General features: G+C 46.0%; 1 protein-coding gene across 1 annotated transcript in view; it reads right to left on the bottom strand.

Moving 5' to 3' along the window:
* Positions 1–22,706, bottom strand: part of LOC123991416 (zinc finger CCHC domain-containing protein 2-like) — an 85,462-nt gene that overhangs the window by 26,414 nt on the left and 36,342 nt on the right. Inside the window, exons 4-5 of the mRNA XM_046292994.1 lie at positions 10,811–10,882; positions 10,417–10,517 (exon numbers count right to left, since the gene is read on the bottom strand). Of these exons, the coding sequence (XP_046148950.1) occupies positions 10,417–10,517; positions 10,811–10,882 (173 nt within the window). The remainder of the gene's footprint in view (positions 1–10,416; positions 10,518–10,810; positions 10,883–22,706) is intronic.

The following is a 22,706-nucleotide window of genomic DNA, read 5'->3' as shown; positions in this document are numbered from 1 at the left end:
GCTGGTATGAATCCCCTAAGGTGAAATATCTGTTGGTGTGCTCTTGAGCAAAGGCACTTGAGCCCTAATTGCTCATGTAGTTGGCGCAGACAGAGAGGGCAGCCTCGTTTCTATTTCTTAGGAAACTTTGCTGTATTTCGTTTTTTTTATTTTTATGTATTATTTCTTACATTGTTAGCCCAGAAAATATTACAACAAACATTTTCGCTACACCCGCAATAATAATCTGTTTAAACACGATTTGTAAGTCGCTGTGTATCGGAACGTCTTGTAAATGACTAAAATGTGTGAGGAAATGATCCTTGATCAGCACTCTTTATGAATAGGGGCTCGGCTCTGTTTCACCAGGATCCATTCCACTTCTGAAGATCCACTCCTTAGTTTGACTTATACCTTCCTTCTCTGAAGGTAATACTGGATCTAGAACCGGATTGTGAGAGATAAAACGTGCCGAGGCAACACGGCGGAATCCCAAAGGTCAAATGGAAACGATCTCATCTCTTCTATTTGCTTTCAAGTGGGAAGCACACCAGAGTAAACATTCTGTTAACTTTTCAGTATCAGTGTAATAAGGACATCTGATCAAACAAATGCTGAATTGATGTTAGCTATTGGATGAAAGTGTCCTTGTAGGGCTGTGTTTCATCTGTAGCCTGGTTGTCTAGTTCCATCAATATGCTCAGATATTGGACAGAACTGCCTAGCCCCTGCCTAGCGCCTGCCTAGTGCCTGGCTAGCACCTGCCTAGTGCCTGGCTAGCCCCTGTCTAGTGCCTGGCTAGCCCCTGCCTAGTGCCTGGCTAGCACCTGCCTAGTGCCTGGCTAGCCCCTGCCTAGTGGCTGCCTAGTGCCTGCCTAGCCCCTGCCTAGTGCCTGCCTAGCGCCTGGCTAGCCCCTGCCTAGCCCCTGCCTAGTGCCTGCCTAGTGCCTGGCTAGCCCCTGCCTAGCCCCTGCCTAGTGGCTGCCTAGTGCCTGCCTAGCGCCTGCCTAGCGCCTGGCTAGCCCCTGCCTAGCCCCTGCCTAGTGGCTGCCTAGTGCCTGCCTAGCGCCTGGCTAGCCCCTGCCTAGCCCCTGCCTAGTGGCTGCCTAGTGCCTGCCTAGCCCCTGCCTAGTGCCTGGCTAGCCCCTGGCTAGCCCCTGCCTAGTGCCTGCCTAGTGCCTGGCTAGCCAGGACATCTGCTGAATTGATGTTAGCTAGCGGATGAAAGTGTCCTTGTAGGGCTGTGTTTCATCTGTAGCCTGGTTGTCTAGTTCCATCAATATGCTCAGATATTGGACACAACTGCCTAGCCCCTGCCTAGCGCCTGGCTAGCGCCTGCCTAGCCCCTGCCTAGTGCCTGCCTAGTGCCTGGCTAGCCCCTGCTTAGTGCCTGGCTAGCCCCTGCCTAGTGCCTGGCTAGCCCCTGCCTAGTGCCTGGCTAGCCCCTGCCTAGTGCCTGGCTAGCGCCTGCCTAGTGCCTGCCTAGCGCCTGCCTAGCCCCTGCCTAGTGCCTGCCTAGTGCCTGGCTAGCCCCTGCCTAGTGCCTGGCTAGCGCCTGCCTAGCCCCTGGCTAGTGCCTGGCTAGCGCCTGCCTAGCCCCTGCCTAGTGCCTGCCTAGCGCCTTCCTAGCGCCTGGCTGCCTAGCGCCTGGCTCGTGCCTGCCTAGCGCCTGGCTAGTGCCTGCCTAGCGCCTGGCTCGTGCCTGCCTAGCGCCTGGCTAGCGCCTGCCTGGCGCCTGCCTAGTGCCTGGCTAGCGCCTGCCTAGTGCCTGGCTAGCGCCTGCCTAGTGGCTGGCTAGCGCTTGCCTAGTGCCTGGCTAGCGCCTGCCTAGTGCCTGGCTAGCACCTGCTTAGCGTCTGCCTACCGCCTGCCTAGCGCCTGCCTGGCGCCTGCCTAGTGCCTGGCTAGCGCCTGCCTACCGCCCTGCTGGAAGGAACAATGGCCTTACCCAGCTGACTGACGAGAAGTGGCCGTGTACTTTGGATGTGAAACCAAAGTGTGAATGTGAATGTTTCACTGACCAGGTACACTGTGACATTCATTTCATCCAATCATCACCTAAACATCGAATTGCTCTTGAATAGGCCTACATTGCAAAGGGATAAATGCTTCAAACTTGTGTGGTTTGTTTTTAGTTATCTATGAGCAGAGTTATTGGCACTTATCTCACTGATTATCCCCAAAGCCAACACCTCATTTGGCCGCCTTTCCTTCCAGTTCTCTGCTGCCAGAGGCTGGAACGAATCGCAAAAATCGCCGAAGTTGGAGACTTTTATTTCCCTCACCAACTTTAAACATCAACTATCTGAGCAGCTAACTGATCACTGCAGCTGTACATAGTCCATCTGTAAATAGCCCACCCAATCTACTGACCTCATCCCCATACTGTTTTTATTTTATTTATTTTTCTGCTATTTTGCACACCAGTATCTCTACTTGCACATTATCATCGCTCATTTATCACTCCAGTGTTAATCTGCTAAATTCTAATTATTCGCTCCTATGGCCTATTTATTGCCTACCTCCTCATACCAGCAGCATACCACCCTGCATACCACTGCTGGCTTGCTTCTGAAGCTAAGCAGGGTTGGTCCTGGTCAGTTCCTAGATGGGAGACCAGATGCTGCTAGAAGTGGTGTTGGAGGGCCAGTAGGAGGCACTATTTCCTCTGGTCTAAGAAAAAATATCCCAGGGCAGTGATTGGACACTGTCCTGTGTATGTTGCCCTCTTTCGGATGGGACGTTAAATGGGTGTCCTGACTCTCTGAGATCATTAAACATCCCATGGCACTTATCATAGGGGTGTTAACCCTGGTGTCCTGGCTAAATTCCCAATCTGGCCCTCAAACCATCATGGTCACCTAATAATCCCAGTTTACAATTGGCCCATTAATCCCCATGTAACTATTCACCAGGTCGTTGCTGCAAATGAGAATGTGTTCTCTTACCTGGTAAAATAACAGATAAATAAAATGCCTTTTGCACACACTGTATATAGACTTTCTTTTTTCTACTGTGTCATTGACTTGTTTGTGTTATTGGTGTGTTTATTGTTTATCCCATGTGTACCTCTGTGTTGTTGTTTATTCCATGTGTACCTCTGTGTTGTTGTTTATTCCATGTGTACCTCTGTGTTGTTGTTTATTCCATGTGTACCTCTGTGTTGTTGTTTATCCCATGTGTACCTCTGTGTTGTTGTTTATCCCATGTGTACCTCTGTGTTGTTGTTTATTCCATGTGTACCTCTGTGTTGTTGTTTATTCCATGTGTACCTCTGTGTTGTTGTTTATTCCATGTGTACCTCTGTGTTGTTGTTTATTCCATGTGTACCTCTGTGTTGTTGTTTATTCCATGTGTACCTCTGTGTTGTTGTTTATTCCATGTGTACCTCTGTGTTGTTGTTTGTGTCGCACTGCTTTGCTTTATCTTGTCCAGGTCGTAGTTGTAAATGAGAACTTGTTCTCAACTGGTCTACCTGGTTAAATAAAGGTGTTCTCAACTAGTCTACCTGGTTAAATAAAGGTGTTCTCAACTAGTCTACCTGGTTAAATAAAGGTGTTCTCAACTAGTCTACCTGGTTAAATAAAGGTGTTCTCAACTAGTCTACCTGGTTAAATAAAGGGGAAATAAATCAGAGACTTTAAGCTTTCATTTTCCAGGAAACGATACTGACAAGAAGTGGTTTCCAGGAGGGGGCACTGTTGTCCTCACAACAAGACACCGCCCCTCACAGTAACCAAGAGAGTAAGTCATGTACATAGAGCACAGAGTTCAGGTGGGTCTTCTTCTTACTTCAGCAAAACAAAGGAAAGGAGCTTAACAACAAGGACAAAAAAAATCACCAGAATGACTTACCAAGAAAAACTTCCAAAAAGGACTAATTTGAGGTCAAAATAAAAGGAGATGGGAACAACTCAACAAGTCAGAGATTGATTTCTGAAAATGAGCTCATTTTAATCCAGGATACAGGATGGTTTCTACGTCTGCCGTCTTCCTCCGTAGTGACCTGGCCATTGCACATAGCTCCTATTTATACTAGTGGGTAGCCGAGTGGTTAGAGCATTGGGCTCATAACCTGAAAGGTTGCTAGATCGAATCCCCGAGCTGACAGCGTAACCACCTGTAGTTCTGCCCCTGAACAAGGCAGTTAACCTACTGTTCCTAAGCTGTCATCGCAAATAAGAATTTGATCTTAACTGATTTGCCTAGTTAAATCAATAAATACCCTAGATGCTTATTGAGATAAGCATCTTATATATGTTTCAAGGTAAATGACAAAGTATTTTATTTGGCTAGGTGAGAACAAGTTCTCATTTACAACTGTGACCTGGCCAAGATAAAGCAAAGCAGTGCGACACAAACAACACAAACAACAACCGAGTTACACATGGAATAAACACACATACAGTCAATAACACAATAGGAAAAATAGTCTATATCCAGTGTGTGCAAATGGCGTGAAGAGGTAAGGCAATAAATAGGCCAATAGTAGCAAAGTAATTACAATTTAGCAGATTAACACTGGAGTGAGAGATGAGCAGATGATTATGTGGAAGTAGAAATACTGTTGTGCAAAAGAGCAGAAAAGTAAATAAAAACAATGTGGGGATGAGGTAGGTAGACTGGGTGGGCTATTTACAGATGGGCTGTGTACAGCTGCAGTGATCAGTAAGCTGCTCTGACAGCTGACGCTTCAAGTTAGTGAGGGAGATATAAGTCTCCAACTTTAGCGATTTTTGCGATTCGTTCCAGTCACTGGCAGCAGAGAACAGGAAGGAAAGGCAGCCAAATGAGGGTTAATGTCTGGTTAATCAATAGACCATGTCAACATATACATAGGTGATATTTGTGTGTCTGTGGATCTGTGAACCCCAAAAAATCAAGGCGACAACATTATAGAAACGAGGACAGTGAGAGAAAAAAAAAATCATAATTTAGCCCCTTAGGATGCACAGGTGTGGCAGGGTAGCCTAGTGGTTAGAGCGTTGGACTAGTAACCGGAAGGTTGCAAGTTCAAACCCCCGTTCTGCCCCTGAACATGCAATTAACCCACTGTTGTGGGTTAACTGCCATCATTGAAAGTAAGAATTTGTTCTTAACTGACTTGCCTAGTTAAATTAATTGAAAAAGAGTACAGGCAAAATGCCTCTCTTTGTTTACGTACGATGTCATCTCCTGTTGGTGAAATCTGGACGTGTTCTATTAGCTAGTAAGCCCACGGAGGAAGGTGAGTCAAAGTTGGATTAGGTACAGTGGCGCGCAATAGCATAGGCCCGTGTTTCTATTTCTAATAGGGGCCTTGTGTTCTGAAATGCAAATGAGTTTCAACGCTAGTTTAGTTTTGACCAATGGGAGTAGCCCTTCAGATTACATTTCAGCATATACGTGACATTCGTGGTGCTGCAATTAATGAAGCTTTGGATTTTCGTATTCTTTACCTGTGGTATAAAACTGTAGTATTGCTGGTGATGTCACAATGTACATAGTGGCCACACTTGTAATTTCCATCAGAGCGGGCCTGGGAGCCAAAATGTCACACTTCTTGGGTAGCTGCACCACGTGCGTAACTCGATTGTGCGCACGGCGAAAACAAAAAATGCTACTTTAGTAGATGTGGATCCATTTTGAGGGATGTTCTAGAGTTTCATTAAAATGGATTTGACTCGACCGGCACATGGGCCGTAATCCGTGTGGGGGAGAAAAAAAAACAACCACAAACATGGCGACCGTTTTGTCCTGGTTTCTATTAGTGTCAGTGAGTAGGCTTTGACATTCAGTCTCTGTAGCACGGGTGTAGAAGCCTGGTCAATGACACCCTTATCATACCCCGGCGTTGCAGGAACCTGGTGCGCATGCCATTAGCGTTGCGCTCAAAATCTATGTCTGTACTTCAGTTACACCAGAGTCTTACAAATGAACCCACCGGTATGTTCCGCTGAAGGTGTGCCGTGGTGATTGCTGTCTGCCGTAAAAGTGGTGTTTCTACTCTGCGTCTTGCTGGAGATCGTAGACTCCAACTTGTTTTTCTTTCGTTTTTTGTGGATCGTAAGATCAAAGAAGTCTATTTTCTTTCCGACTTCTCTCTGCTGTTAATTTGAGATTGGTGTCAGATAAGTTAATTTAAAGAAATGAACTCAGATGAGAGAGTTAGTACCGTTCCAATCCCAGTAGGATGTCGTCTATGTATATTTTCCAAAGAAAATATATGGAAATATGAGGTTTTCTGGACTTCATAAATCTCTTCCCAGGGTACCATGGGGCTCCCGAGTGGCGCAGTGGTCTAAGGCACTGCTTCTCAGTGCTAGAGGCGTCACTACAGACCCTGGTTCAGTGGTCTAAGGCATCTCAGTGCTAGAGGCGTCACTACAGACCCTGGTTCAGTGGTCTAAGGCATCTCAGTGCTAGAGGCGTCACTACAGACCCTGGTTCAGTGGTCTAAGGCACTGCTTCTCAGTGCTAGAGGCGTCACTACAGACCCTGGTTCAGTGGTCTAAGGCACTGCTTCTCAGTGCTAGAGGCGTCACTACAGACCCTGGTTCAGTGGTCTAAGGCACTGCTTCTCAGTGCTAGAGGCGTCACTACAGACCCTGGTTCAGTGGTCTAAGGCATCTCAGTGCTAGAGGCGTCACTACAGACCCTGGTTCAGTGGTCTAAGGCATCTCAGTGCTAGAGGCGTCACTACAGACCCTGGTTCAGTGGTCTAAGGCACTGCTTCTCAGTGCTAGAGGCGTCACTACAGACCCTGGTTCAGTGGTCTAAGGCACTGCTTCTCAGTGCTAGAGGCGTCACTACAGACCCTGGTTCAGTGGTCTAAGGCATCTCAGTGCTAGAGGCGTCACTACAGACCCTGGTTCAGTGGTCTAAGGCATCTCAGTGCTAGAGGCGTCACTACAGACCCTGGTTCAGTGGTCTAAGGCACTGCTTCTCAGTGCTAGAGGCGTCACTACAGACCCTGGTTCAGTGGTCTAAGGCACTGCTTCTCAGTGCTAGAGGCGTCACTACAGACCCTGGTTCAGTGGTCTAAGACACTGCTTCTCAGTGCTAGAGGCGTCACTACAGACCCTGGTTCAGTGGTCTAAGACACTGCTTCTCAGTGCTAGAGGCGTCACTACAGACCCTGGTTCAGTGGTCTAAGACACTGCTTCTCAGTGCTAGAGGCGTCACTACAGACCCTGGTTCAGTGGTCTAAGACACTGCTTCTCGGGGCTAGAGGCGTCACTACAGACCCTGGTTCAGCTGTCTAAGACACTGCTTCTCAGTGCTAGAGGCGTCACTACAGACCCTGGTTCAGTGGTCTAAGGCACTGCTTCTCAGTGCTAGAGGCGTCACTACAGACCCTGGTTCAGTGGTCTAAGACACTGCTTCTCAGTGCTAGAGGCGTCACTACAGACCCTGGTTCAGTGGTCTAAGACACTGCTTCTCAGTGCTAGAGGCGTCACTACAGACCCTGGTTCAGTGGTCTAAGACACTGCTTCTCAGTGCTAGAGGCGTCACTACAGACCCTGGTTCAGTGGTCTAAGGCACTGCTTCTCAGTGCTAGAGGCGTCACTACAGACCCTGATTCAGTGGTCTAAGCCACTGCTTCTCAGTGCTAGAGGCGTCACTACAGACCCTGGTTCAGCTGGCTAAGACACTGCTTCTCAGTGCTAGAGGCGTCACTACAGACCCTGGTTCAGTGGTCTAAGACACTGCTTCTCAGTGCTAGAGGCGTCACTACAGACCCTGGTTCAGTGGTCTAAGGCACTGCTTCTCAGTGCTAGAGGCGTCACTACAGACCCTGGTTCAGTGGTCTAAGGCACTGCTTCTCAGTGCTAGAGGCGCACTACAGACCCTGGTTCAGTGGTCTAAGGCACTGCTTCTCAGTGCTAGAGGCGTCACTACAGACCCTGGTTCAGTGGTCTAAGGCACTGCTTCTCAGTGCTAGAGGCGTCACTACAGACCCTGGTTCAGTGGTCTAAGGCACTGCTTCTCAGTGCTAGAGGCGTCACTACAGACCCTGGTTCAGTGGTCTAAGACACTGCTTCTCAGTGCTAGAGGCGTCACTACAGACCCTGGTTCAGTGGTCTAAGGCACTGCTTCTCAGTGCTAGAGGCGTCACTACAGACCCTGGTTCAGTGGTCTAAGACACTGCTTCTCAGTGCTAGAGGCGTCACTACAGACCCTGGTTCAGTGGTCTAAGGCACTGCTTCTCAGTGCTAGAGGCGTCACTACAGACCCTGGTTCAGTGGTCTAAGGCACTGCTTCTCAGTGCTAGAGGCGTCACTACAGACCCTGGTTCAGCTGGCTAAGACACTGCTTCTCAGTGCTAGAGGCGTCACTACAGACCCTGGTTCAGTGGTCTAAGACACTGCATCTCAGTGCTAGAGGCGTCACTACAGACCCTGGTTCAGCTGTCTAAGGCACTGCTTCTCAGTGCTAGAGGCGTCACTACAGACACCCTGGTTTGAATTCAAGTCGTATCGCAACCGGCAGTGATTGGGAGTCCCATAGGGCGGCACACAATAGGCCCGGCGTTGTCCGGGTTTGGCCGGTGTAGGATGTCATGGGACGGAAAGGAGGTTTATACACACTATTATGTAGGTTCGGTAAGCCAATATAAACTGGACAGGCTGGCCATGGTGTAATGAGAAAAGACCTTCTTCGTTTCCGTTATCCAACCCTGTGAAAGAGGTTCGGTAAGCCAATATAAACTGGACAGGCTGGCCATGGTGTAATGAGAAAAGACCTTCTTAGTTTCCGTTATCCAACCCTGTGAAAGAGGTTCGGTAAGCCAATATAAACTGGACAGGCTGGCCATGGTGTAATGAGAAAAGACCTTCTTCGTTTCCGTTATCCAACCCTGTGAAAGAGCGCTATCAACGAAGCTATCTACGTTCTTTTCTTTTCTGTCCGTGGGGTTTTAACGGAGAGGTGCCAGAGAGTTGAGCATAGACCTCACTCCTATATTGTTCCCTGCTTCATAACACAATATCGAGATTGTCTTTCAGTTCCTTCAAAGCATTTTGTTCATCATTACTGAGATTAGCTTCTTGTTTAGGGGTATTGCGGGTCAATTTAGCAAAATCATTTTCTATCAGCCTACTTACTGTAGGTGAGAACAGATGGAGTCAAGTTAGCATAAGGAACAAAACTCAAGTTCTTTTTGAAAGTGGTTTGTTCTCTCACATCAGGAATACCATATGCATTATAGTTTCTGAACTCTGCATTGCCATCACATGCGCTATTAGCACGGAATAAATTAGTTGACACTTGGTCAGAGGACTGTCACTTGGTCAGAGGACTGTCACTTGGTCAGAGGACTGACACTTGGTCAGAGGACTGTCACTTGGTCAGAGGACTGTCACTTGGTCAGAGGACTGTCACTTGGTCAGAGGACTGACACTTGGTCAGAGGACTGTCACTTGGTCAGAGGACTGACACTTGGTCAGAGGACTGTCACTTGGTCAGTGTCACTTGGTCAGAGGACTGCCACTTGGTCAGAGGACTGCCACTTGGTCAGAGGACTGTCACTTGGTCAGAGGGCTGACACTTGGTCAGAGGACTGTCACTTGGTCAGAGGGCTGACACTTGGTCAGAGGACTGACACTTGGTCAGAGGACTGACACTTGGTCAGAGGACTGACACTTTGTCAGAGTACAGTAAAGTACGCATGCACAGACACACGCACAGACACACGCACACACCTCTAACAAACAAACACACACACCGACTCAGGTTCCAGTCTGTTATCTAACGGGTTCTAGTCTGAAATCTAATGGGTTCTAGTCTGTTATCTAATGGGTTCTAGTCTGTTATCTAATGGGTTCTAGTCTGAAATCTAACATATTCTACTCTGTTATCTAATGGCCTCTAGTATGTTATCTAATGGGCTCTAGTCTGTTATCTAATGGGCTCTAGTCTGTTATCTAACGGGTTCTAGTCTGAAATCTAACATATTCTACTCTGTTATCTAATGGGCTCTAGTCTGTTATCTAATGGGCTCTAGTATGTTACCTAATGGCCTCTAGTATGTTATCTAATGGCCTTGTTATCTAATGGGCTCTAGTATGTTATCTAATGGGCTCTAGTCTGTTATCTAATGGCCTCTAGTATGTTATCTAATGGGCTCTAGTCTGTTATCTAATGGGCTCTAGTCTGTTATCTAATGGGCTCTAGTCTGTTATCTAATGGGCTCTAGTCTGTTATCTAATGGGCTCTAGTATGTTATCTAATGGGCTCTAGTATGTTACCTAACGAGCTCTAGTCTGTTATCTAATGGGCTCTAGTCAAGGCCTTTATGGACCACATTGGAAATAAATGGAATCACTTTAACATGTTATCCCCAGGGTCCCCGGGATTGTAAGACTTAGTGCATATATTTTCCCAATCAATCAATCCACCAATTAATCAATCAATCAATCAATTAATCAAACAGGTAGGCAGCTAAGCAGAACTCACTTGAGGTTCCTCTCCACCCCCCTGCTCTCGTACATGTCTCCCTGGTTGAGCAGCCGGAGGATGCCCTTCTCAAACGACTCCGTGGACTGCTCCTTGGGAAGCTGCAAGACAGGGATCAGGTTTTAACAGGTTATGTACAGCACCATTCAAACAAACACCTTTAAAACCGGAGCTAGGAGATGTCCTTAAACAGTTCAACATTCAATTCATTATTAGGTTCATTAACTCATAAAGTTAGTTCATTATCCCTGCTTATAATCAGTGGGTGAACGTCCTGTCAATACTACGCAGGGACCTCGGGCTCAATTCCATTTAAATTCAGTCAATTTTGGCACATTAATAAGGATAGCTGGCAGTTTGCAGCATTTATAAAACGTAGTTTTAAGGAAAATACCTTCAACAAGAAGCTCTCCAGTTCAAGCTGTGTTTTCCTTACGTTGCTGTATGAGAAGTCAGACCACTTCACCTGAAAGACAAGATCAAATGTTACGCTGTCATCCAAGGGATGTATATTAACGTTACCAGATATTGAAGGGGACATTGGGTAAAGACACATTGGTTAAGGACAAAGACACATTGGGTAAAGACACATTGGTTAAGGACAAAGACACATTGGTTAAAGACAAAGACACATTGGTTAAAGACAAAGACACATTGGGTAAAGACAAAGACACATTGGTTAAAGACAAAGACACATTGGGTAAAGACACATTGGTTAAGGACAAAGACACATTGGGTAAAGACACATTGGTTAAGGACAAAGACACATTGGGTAAAGACAAAGACACATTGGGTAAAGACAAAGACACATTGGTTAAGGACAAAGACACATTGGGTAAAGACAAAGACACATTGGGTAAAGACAAAGACACATTGGTTAAGGACAAAGACACATTGGGTAAAGACAAAGACACATTGGGTAAAGACAAAGACACATTGGGTAAAGACAAAGACACATTGGGTAAGGACAAAGACACATTGGTTAAGGACAAAGACACATTGGGTAAAGACAAAGACACATTGGGTAAAGACAAAGACACATTGGGTAAGGACAAAGACACATTGGTTAAGGACAAAGACACATTGGTTAAGGACAAAGACACATTGGGTAAAGACAAAGACACATTGGGTAAAGAGAAAGACACATTGGGTAAGACAAAGACACAAAGACACATTGGTTAAGGACAAAGACACATTGGGTAAAGACAAAGACACATTGGGTAAGGACAAAGACACATTGGGTAAGGACAAAGACACATTGGTTAAGGACAAAGACACATTGGTTAAGGACAAAGACACATTGTGTAAGGACAAAGACACATTGGTTAAGGACAAAGACACATTGGGTAAAGACAAAGAAACATTGGGTAAGGACAAAGACACATTTGTTAAGGACAAAGACACATTGGTTAAGGACAAAGACACATTGGGTAAAGACAAAGACACATTGGTTAAGGACAAAGACACATTGGGTAAGGACAAAGACACATTGGTTAAGGACAAAGACACATTGGTTAAGGACAAAGACACATTGTTTAAGGACAAAGACACGTTGGTTAAGGACAAAGACACATTGGTTAAGGACAAAGACACATTGGTTAAGGACAAAGACACATTGGTTAAGGACAAAGACACATTGGTTAAGGACAAAGACACATTGGTTAAGGACAAAGACACATTGGGTAAAGACACATTGGTTTAGGACAAAGACACATTGGTTAAGGACAAAGACACATTGGTTAAGGACAAAGACACATTGGTTAAGGACAAAGACACATTGGGTAAAGACACATTGGTTAAGGACAAAGACACATTGGTTAAAGACACATTGGTTAAGGACAAAGACACATTGGTTAAGGACAAAGACACATTGGGTAAAGACACATTGGTTAAGGACAAAGACACATTGGTTAAGGACAAAGACACATTGGGTAAAGACACATTGGTTAAGGACAAAGACACATTGGGTAAAGACACATTGGTTAAGGACAAAGACACATTGGTTAAAGACACATTGGTTAAGGACAAAGACACATTGGTTAAGGACAAAGACACATTGGTTAAGGACAAAGACACATTGGTTAATAAGGACAAAGACACATTGGTTAATAAGGACAAAGACACATTGGTTAAGGACAAAGACACATTGGTTAAGGACAAAGACACATTGGTTAAGGACAAAGACACATTGGGTAAAGACAAAGACACATTGGTTAAGGACAAAGACACATTGGGTAAAGACAAAGACACATTGGTTAAGGACACAGACACATTGGTTAAGGACAAAGACACATTGGTTAAGGACAAAGACACATTGGGTAAGGACAAAGACACATTGGGTAAAGACAAAGACACATTGGTTAAGGACAAAGACACATTGGTTAAGGACAAAGACACATTGGTTAAGGACAAAGACACATTGGGTAAGGACACAGACACATTGGGTAAGGACACAGTAAGAAGGGTGAAACAAAAATCCCACCATGGGAATGTTTTTCCTCAAACAAACAACATTTACAAATCTACCATCCTGGCTTTGCTGCTTATACACCATCGGTGGTAATAGAGATTATCAAGATTATCCCTAGAAGACAATAATAAAGAATTATAATCAGCCAAGCACTACAACAAGATGCTACAACAGCTCTTTAGTCTGCCCTGCTGTGAAAACGGTTTGGTTTAATCAGATCTTTAGAAAAATATTGGTTGTGTTTAGTCCTGCAGTTGTAAAAGTCTTGTTTGTGTTTTTGCACTGCCCTGTGGTTTTCTGCTTTCCCAACCTAATGACTTGGATTTACGATGGTATTCTTGGGAGAGTTTCAGGGACTTTTCTTCAGCAGTTTGTTGGCCTACTACAACCGGATCTGACTGGGTCATTAGGTCACATGATCAAACAGTCCAAAACACAGAGGCCCAGCTAGAGATATCCTTTCTGACAGCAGGGGTTTAGGCTAGAGGAAGCTACAGAAGGGATAAGGACAACAATTCATATCTAGGCTAACTGTCTGAGGGAAGAGTGACAGACAGACAGACAGACAGACAGACAGACAGACAGACAGACAGACAGACAGACAGACAGACAGACAGACAGACAGACAGACAGACAGACAGACAGACAGACAGACAGACAGACAGACAGACAGACAGACAGACAGACAGACAGACAGACAGACAGACAGACAGACAGACAGACAGACAGACAGACAGACAGACAGACAGACAGACAGACAGACAGACAGACAGACAGACAGACAGACAGACAGACAGACAGACAGACAGACAGACAGACAGACAGACAGACAGACAGACAGACAGACAGACAGACAGACAGACAGACAGACAGACCTATAACAAGACAATCTCCTTGTGCTGCTGCACTAAGCAGGAGGACTAGCTAAGACTAACTGAGTGATCCAGGATAAACATATGAAGGGGGAATGGCAGTCACAAAGCGGGCGATGACAGGGAAACACTGATAGGACAGAAGCCTGTCAGTCACAAAGCAGGGGTTGACAGGGAAACACTGATAGGACAGAAGCCTGTCAGTCACAAAGCGAGCGATGACAGGGAAACACTGATAGGACAGAAGCCTGGCAGTCACAAAGCGGGCGATGACAGGGAAACACTGATAGGACAGAAGCCTGGCAGTCACAAAGCGGGCGATGACAGGGAAACACTGATAGGACAGAAGCCTGGCAGTCACAAAGCGAGCGATGACAGGGAAACACTGATAGGACAGAAGCCTGTCAGTCACAAAGACGGACAGATGACAGGGAAACACTGATAGGACAGAAGCCTGGCAGTCACAAAGCAGGGGCGATGACTGAGGGAAACACTGATAGGACAGAAGCCTGGCAGTCACAAAGCAAGCGATGACAGGGAAACACTGATAGGACAGAAGCCTGTCAGTCACAAAGCGGGCGATGACAGGGAAACACTGATAGGACAGAAGCCTGACGCTCCTTCATTGTCTCTGTGTGTGAATTTTCAGGGCTGAAAATGTGGACTGAAAAAGCACAAGCGGGAGTTGTGATTTATAGCAAGTCTTGTTTCATTGCTGGTAGCTACAGTACACAAATAACCATAGAAAAATGAACGCTTTCTTATTTCTATGCAAAGAACAAGGTAGAGTCCCATAAAGCCTGGGGCGCACTGTGAGGGATGTGCTGAAAGATACCGTTTTAGAAGCGCACAGGCACAGAAGTTGGTCGAATTTACCCAAAAGTCTACTGAAGTGTGACTTTGTCCTCGTGTTTCTTGGCTATTTACATCTTCTCTTCACACGCTAGGTTGTTGTTCAACGTTAGTTTGAGTTTTCTCAACTGCTACGAGCAAAGGGGTGTCAGACAATCTCGTCTCGAGAGACAGACGGACGGACAGACATGCCAATCCCACCGTTACCACGGTAAGGTCACCCAAGTGACTCAGATATTTGAGGGTACATTGTACTTTACTGAGCATGGACCACCCCCAAAAAACTTTTACTCGTTAAATTTTTGTTATTTCTTATCATAAAAACACACTTCCTCAAATACTTTCATTGTGCTCCTAAATGTCTTTGTGTGCTCTTATATGTCTTTGTGTGCTCCTAAATGTCTTTGTGTGCTCTTATATGTCTTTGTGTGCTCCTAAATATCTTTGTGTGCTCCTAAATGTCGTTGTGTGCTCCTAAATGTCATTGTGTGCTCCTAAATATCTTTGTGTGCTCCTAAATGTATTTGTGTGCTCCTAAATGTCTTTGTGTGCTCTTATATGTCTTTGTGTGCTCCTAAATGTCTTTGTGCTCCCAAATGTCTTTGTGTGCTCCTAAATGTCTTTGTGCGCTCCTAAATGTCTTTGTGGGCTCCTAAATGTCTTTGTGTGCTCCTAAATGTCTTTGTGTGCTCCTAAATGTCAGGATGGACAGCTCTCCTAAAGCTCTCCTAAAGCTCCTAAAGACAGAGACAGAGAGACAGCTCCTAAATGTCTTTGTGTGCTCCTAAATGTCAGGATGGACAGAGACAGAGAGACAGAGAGAGAGAGAGAGAGAGAGAGAGACAGAGAGAGACAGAGAGACAGAGAAAGACATAAATGTCTTCATGCGCTCCTAAATGTCTTTGTGTGCTCCTAAATGTCAGGATGGACAGAGACAGACAGAGAGAGACATTTACATAAGCCTTGTGTTAGAGGACTGTGTTCTCTGGGAATGGGAGGACGTGATACGGAGTTGTCAAGGGACGAAAGTCAGCTAGACGACTACTAGACGTGGCCTTGGGAATGTGGTCGGTATCAAAAGCTCTGAGGGTACTAACTTTTTAAAGCATGATGGCTAAACCTATTGACAAGGCCCCTGTTACAGCTACTCCCAAACTGGGGTACGCACATTGCCGTTGGGGGTACGCCAAATAAAAATGTGATTCACATTTTCAAACAGTACATTTATATTTTCCAACGGGGCTATACATTTGGGAGAGTTTTGTTTTCTCTCTCTTGCCCGAGTAGCCTCGTTTCACTGCCAAAAATAAAATGAAACCATCTAGTGTTCAGAGAAATAACACAATGCCAAATACAGGAAGCCTAGTCGAATAATTAACATCCAATCACATTAACCGTTACTCATCCAATCACATTCACCGCTACTCATCCAATCACATTAACCGTTACTCATCCAATCACATTAACCGTTACTCATCCAATCACACTCACCGCCACTCATCCAATCACATTAACCGTTACTCATCCAATCACATTAACCGTTACTCATCCAATCACATTAACCGTTACTCATCCAATCACATTCGCCGTTCACTCATCCAGACATTTAAACGAAACTCATCCAATCACATTCACCGTTACTCATCCAATCACATTCACCGTTACTCATCCAATCACATTCGCCGTTCACTCTTGCTCAGACATTTAGAAACGAAACAGGACACTGAATAATAAGGTTTTGGAGCAGGAATAAGCAGGAATAAAGACGACTTTTGAGTAGTAAGACGTATAAAAGAAACAGATACCATTAATAAGAAGGGTCTAGAAGAGTCTTATATGGTGAGCTACCGAGTGACTAGGACAGGCAAGTCCCATACTATAGTGGAGGACTTAATTCTTCCTGCTGCTGTGGATATGGCTGTGACAATGCTGGGGGCCTTCATCAAACAACACTGTTTTACAACGCATCAGTGACATGGCAGGAGATAATTACTGCTTCTCATACAAGCCAGGGAATTCTCTGCGTTACAGCTGGATAAGTCAACAGACGTGGTGGCCTGGCACAGCTCCTGGTATATGTCTGTTACAGCTGGATGAGTCAACAGACGTGGTGGGCCTGGCACAGCTCCTGGTATATGTCTGTTACAGCTGGATAAGTCAACAGACGTGGTGGGCCTGGCACAGCTCCTGGTATATGTCTGTTACAGCTGGATGAGTCAACAGACGTGGTGGCCTGGCACAGCTCCTGGTATATGTCTGTTACAGCTGGATGAGTCAACAGACGTGGTGGCCTGGCACAGCTCCTGGTATATGTCTGTTACGATTATGGGGGGTCAATTAAGGAAGACATCCTTTTCTGCAAACCACTGGAAACCAGGACAACAGGAGAGGATATTTTTAAAGTACTGGACAGCTTTGTGACATCAAATGGACTTTGGTGGTCAAGATGTATTGGTATCTGTACTGATGGTGCAAAAGCCATGACAGGGAGGCATAGTGGAGTGGTAACGCGCGTGCAAGCAGTTCCTCCCGACGCCACCTGGGTACACTGCAGCAACCACAGAGAGGCTCTTGCTGCCAAGGGAATGCCTGACAGCTTGAAATATGTTTTGGACACTACAGTGAAAATGGTTAACTTTGTTAAAGCAAGGCCCCTGAACTGTCATGTATTTTCTGCACTATGCAATGATATGAGCAGCGACCATGTAACGCTTCTACAACATACAGAAGTGCGCTGGTCATCAAGGGGCAAAGTGTTGACACTTAAAAAAAAAAAAATCAATGTTCTTTACTGACCATCATTTTCACTTGTCTGACTGTTTGCATGATGACGAGTTTCTCACACGACTGGCCTATCTGGGTGATGATTTTTCTCGTCTGAATGATCTGCATCTAGGATTACAGGGCACTCCGCAACTATATTCAATGTGCGGGACAAAATTAAGGTTATTATTAAGAAGTTGGAGCTCTTCTCTGTCTGCATTAACGACACACAGGTCTTTACATCACTGAATGATTTTTTGTGTGCAAATGAACTCAAGCTTACGGACAATGTCAAATGTGATATAGTGAAGCACCTCAGTGAGTTGGGTGCACAATTACACAGGCACCTTCCAGAAACGGACGACACAAACAACTGGATTCGTTGTCCCTTTCATGTCCTGCCTCCAGTCCACTTATCGATATCTGAACAGGAGAGCCTCATCGAAATTGCAACAAGCGGTTCTGTGAACATTTTATTTAATCAAAAGCCACTGCCAGATTTCTGGATAGGGCTGCGCTCAGAGTATCCTGCCTTGGCAAATCGCACTGTTAAGACACTGATGCCCTTTGCAACCACGTACCAATGTGAGAGTGGATTCTTGGCCCTCACTAGCATGAAAACTAAATACAGGCACAGACTGTGTGTGGAAAATGATTTAAGACTGAGACTCTGTCCAATACAACCCAACATTGCAGAGTTATGTGCATCCTTTCAAGCACACCCTTCTCATTAACCTGTGGTGTTATTCACAATGTTTGATGAAAAAATAAGGTTTGATATGTAATATCTAACTAAATGCTTGTGTTTCTATCTCCAACAGTGCAGTAATATCTAACTAAATGCTTGTGTTTCTAGCTCCAACAGTGCAGTAATATCTCACTAAATGCTTGTGTTTCTAGCTCCAACAGTGCAGTAATATCTAACTAAATGCTTGTGTTTCTAGCTCCAACAGTGCAGTAATATCTAACTAAATGCTTGTGTTTCTAGCTCCAACAGTGCAGTAATATCTCACTAAATGCTTGTGTTTCTAGCTCCAACAGTGCAGTAATATCTAACTAAATGCTTGTGTTTCTAGCTCCAACAGTGCAGTAATATCTAACTAAATGCCTGTGTTCCTCGCTCCAACATCCTTCCTGGGACCACCCATAACGTACAAATGTACGCACGCATGACTGTAAGTCGCTTTGGATAAAAGCATCTGCTCAATGGCATATATTACCCAAAACCCCACTGAGAGATCCACGACAGGCCATGCCTGGAAAGGGCAGCAATCACTACACATGGAATAGAACTGCCTCGTTCAAAAACAGAGTGGCCAAACTGAAGCTTTCAGTCCTCTGTATCCTTCTCTTTCAATCCCTGTTGTGTATGTATGTGTGTATGTAAATGTGTGTATATGTGTGTGTGTGGCACTGTGTGGGCCCTGGGCTGTGCAGTCTTGCAGAGGCCTGTTGTCCCTCTTTGTCTGTCTGGCTGCTAACGCAGAGTGGATGCCCTGCTCTCTTTGCACAGAGGAATAGACAGTTACATCACTCTGCCTCTCACTCACTCTTAGACAAAGAAGCCTATAGGATGTTAGAGTGAGAGGGACAGAGTGAGAGGGACACAGTGAGAGGGACAGAGGGAGAGGGACACAGTGAGAGGGACAGAGGGAGAGGGACACAGTGAGAGGGACACAGTGAGAGGGACAGAGTGAGAGGGACAGAGTGAGAGGGACACAGTGAGAGGGACAGCGGGAGAGGGACAGAGTGAGAGGGACAGAGTGAAAGTGAGAGGTACAAAGCGAGGGTGTGTGCGTGTTTGAGTCCTTCCCTGCATGAGTGAGTAAGTGAGTAATTGTGTGTGTGTGTGTGTGTGTGTGTGTGTGTGTGTGTGTGTGTGTGTGTGTGTGTGTGTGTGTGTGTGTGTGTGTGTGTGTGTGTGTGTGTGTGTGTGTGTGTGTGTGTGTGTGTGTGTGTGTGTGTGTGTGTGTGTGTGTTAGTCTTTCTCTCAGTGTGTGTGTACACAGGCTTGCAAGGTGTCAGGTCTTGCCAGCCATGTGTTTAACTGCCTTTCAACAAGGTTGTATAGTGGGTATTCTGACTTAGTTTACCAGCCATGTCCATGGGCCAAGTCCAGAACCAGACCAGCTCCAAGTCCAGAACCAGGCCAGCTACACATCCAGAACCAGACCAGCTCCAAGTCCAGAACCAGGCCAGCTACACATCCAGAACCAGACCAGCTCCAAGTCCAGAACCAGACCAGCTACACATCCAGAACCAGACCAGCTCCAAGTCCAGAACCAGACAAGCTCCAAGTCCAGAACCAGACCAGCTACAAGTCCAGAACCAGACCAGCTACACATCCAGAACCAGACCAGCTACACGTTCAGAACCAGACCAGCTACACGTTCAGAACCAGACCAGCTACACGTTCAGAACCAGACCAGCTACAAGTCCAGAACCAGACCAGCTATTTCACCCCAAATTACAGGGGTGAGTCTGCCTGTTACAGAGCACAGGCAGAGGATGGGTTCACATAGTCCAGGGGCTGGGTTGGCAGGACAGACAAGAGCTGGCCGGACCAGTGGCTGGGTTAGCAGGACAGATCAGAGCTGGCCTGGCCAGGATTTGGGTGGGCAGCATAGATCAGAGCTGGCCTGGCCAGGGGATGGGTGGGCAGCATGACAGGGTGATACACAAACACAGCACGGTGAATTTAGACAAGGAAGACAGGACAGGAACGGAACACAAAGGAAGAAATCAGGGAAAGGATCTGAACAGACTGACCAGCAGAGGGAAACGAATAGAATAGCCTGGACCAAGATTAAATCCAAAAGGAGGTTCTGTGCCTGAGTTCGTCCAGCACGTCCCGAGAGAACCCAGAGTTTTCAGAGCTGGCCTGGCCAGGGGATGGGTGGGCAGCATAAATCAGAGCTGGCCTGGCCAGGGGATGGGTGGGCAGCATAAATCAGAGCTGGCCTGGCCAGGGGATGGGTGGGCAGGACAGAGCAGAGCTGGCCTGGCCAGGGGCTGGATGGGTTAGAAAATGAGGAGATGACTAAAACCGGCATGACCATCTCTCTCCACTGGGCCAGAGCAGACGGTCTGTCCGGGTCGCGTCCAAACAGTCTCAAACAGCTTCCTTGCTTCCTTTGTCAGCTGAAAGGACTTGGACCATAGATCGTATAAAACACGAGACCGGTCCAAGCGCTGTGGTATAAAAGTATTGTCAACGTAACGATGAGACATGCCACAACTGTTTCTACTCCTGGTCCTGACTGTGTGTACTGGAGCGACTGGGGTTGATGATGCAAGCAAACTCTCTGCCCCCCCGGCCGTCAGCACCAGCAAACTCTCTGCCTCCCCCCGGCCGTCAACACCAGCAAACTCGCCTCCCCCCCCGACTCTTCACAGCACCAGCAAACTCTCCCCCCCCCGGCCGTCAGCACCAGCAAACTCTCTGCCTCCCCCGGCCGTCAGCACCAGCAAACTCTCTGGCCCCCCCGGCCGTCAGCACCAGCAGGCATACCTTACTTGGGTCTCGGTTCCGTTAGCTTGCCCCAGGTAGAAAGTCTAAACCATCTCACACGGCAAAATTACACACATTACTTATTACACATTACAAGACACTTATACAAGGCTCGGGTCGGACTATTCTCCTCGTCTTCCCTCGTTTTGGATAGCTGGCATTTAGACGCCAGGCGTCACATTTGATTTCACACGAAATAAAGCAATCATCTAGGTAGACATTACAACTCTCAAAATGTACCCAAGCATTTAATTTCGGCAAACAAAATGAAACTCCTAATTTCCAGGTCACTTTGGCAGGCAGACAAGTCAGCACTGGAGTTAAAAAAGAAGAGACTGTCGAGACAGGATATACGAGACAGGATATACGAGACATGAGACAGGTTATACGAGACAGGATATACGAGACAGGTTATACGAGACAGGATATACGAGACAGGTTATACGAGACAGGATATACGAGACAGGATATACAATGAACACCTTGACCATGTTCTGTTATAATCTCCACCCGGCACAGCCAGAAGAGGACTGACCACCCCACATAGCCTGGTTCCTCTCTAGGTTTCTTCCTAGGTTTTGGCCTTTCTAGGGAGTTTTTCCTAGCCACCGTGCTTCTACACCTGCATTGCTTGCTGTTTGGGGTTTTAGGCTGGGTTTCTGTACAGCACTTTGAGATATCAGCTGATGTACGAAGGGCTATATAAATACATTTGATTTGATTTGATTTGGTTGAGGCATTTATGCACAACAGCAATGACACACCACCTTGCTCTGGCAAAATTTTTTGTAATTTTTTAGAAATCTCCAGCACCAACCCCTGCATCGTGTGATTTTAACCAATTATGAAGAGGCATTTTCTACGAAATGCCTACTGATGTCACGCCCTGACCTTAGACAGCCTTTTTATGTCTCTATTTGATTTGGCCAGGGTGTGATTTGGGGTGGGCATTCTATGTTTTTGTATTTCTATGTTTTGGCCGGTTATGGTTCTCAATCAGGGACAGCTGTCTATCGTTGTCTCTGATTGGGAACCATACTTAGGTAGCCCTTTTCCCTCCTTTCAGGGTGGGAAGTTAACTTTGTTTGTGGCACTAATGCCCTGTAAGCTTCACGGTTGTTTTTTCGTTTGTTGTTTCGTTGGCGACATTTTGAAATAAAAAGGAAAATGTATGCTCACCACGCTGCACTTTGGTCCACTTCTTTTGACGGCCATGACAACTGATCGTCTACTAATTGGTTGATAAGGCCATTGGAAACCCGTAACCCGCCTTTGGAAAGTATTCAGCCCCTTTGACATTTTCCACATTTTGCTACAGGTTTAATTCTAAAATTGTATTTTTTTTGCCAATTTTGCCGTTTTTGGGATGTACCAATTTTGGGGGTGTACCTGTGGATGTATTTCAAGGCCTACATTCAAACTCAGTGCCTCTTTGCTTGACATACACACAGGGCCTACGGGGACAGCATCAGGAAGTTGAGAATGTCAGATCTCTCACAAAGGTCCTTTTTTATTTCACCTTTATTTAACCAGGTAGGCTAGTTGAGAACAGGTTCTCATTTGCAACTGCGACCTGGCCAAGACATCATGGGAAAATAAAAATAAATCAGCCAAGACCTCAGAAGAAAATTGTAGACCTCCAATAGTCTGGTTCATCATTGGAAGCAATTTCCAAATTCCTGAAGGTACCACGTTCATCTGTACAAACAATAGTACACAAGTATAAACACCATGGGACCGCAGAGCCATCATAACGCTCAGGAAGGGGACGTACTTTGGTGCGAAAAGTGCAAATCAATCCCAGAACAACATCAATTGACCT

This window comes from Oncorhynchus gorbuscha, linkage group LG12 (genome assembly GCF_021184085.1).
Source record: "Oncorhynchus gorbuscha isolate QuinsamMale2020 ecotype Even-year linkage group LG12, OgorEven_v1.0, whole genome shotgun sequence".
In the NCBI taxonomy this organism is placed as follows: Eukaryota; Metazoa; Chordata; class Actinopteri; order Salmoniformes; family Salmonidae; genus Oncorhynchus; species Oncorhynchus gorbuscha.
Note: the sequence above shows the minus strand (reverse complement) of the source record. Positions and strands in the feature narration are given on the sequence as shown.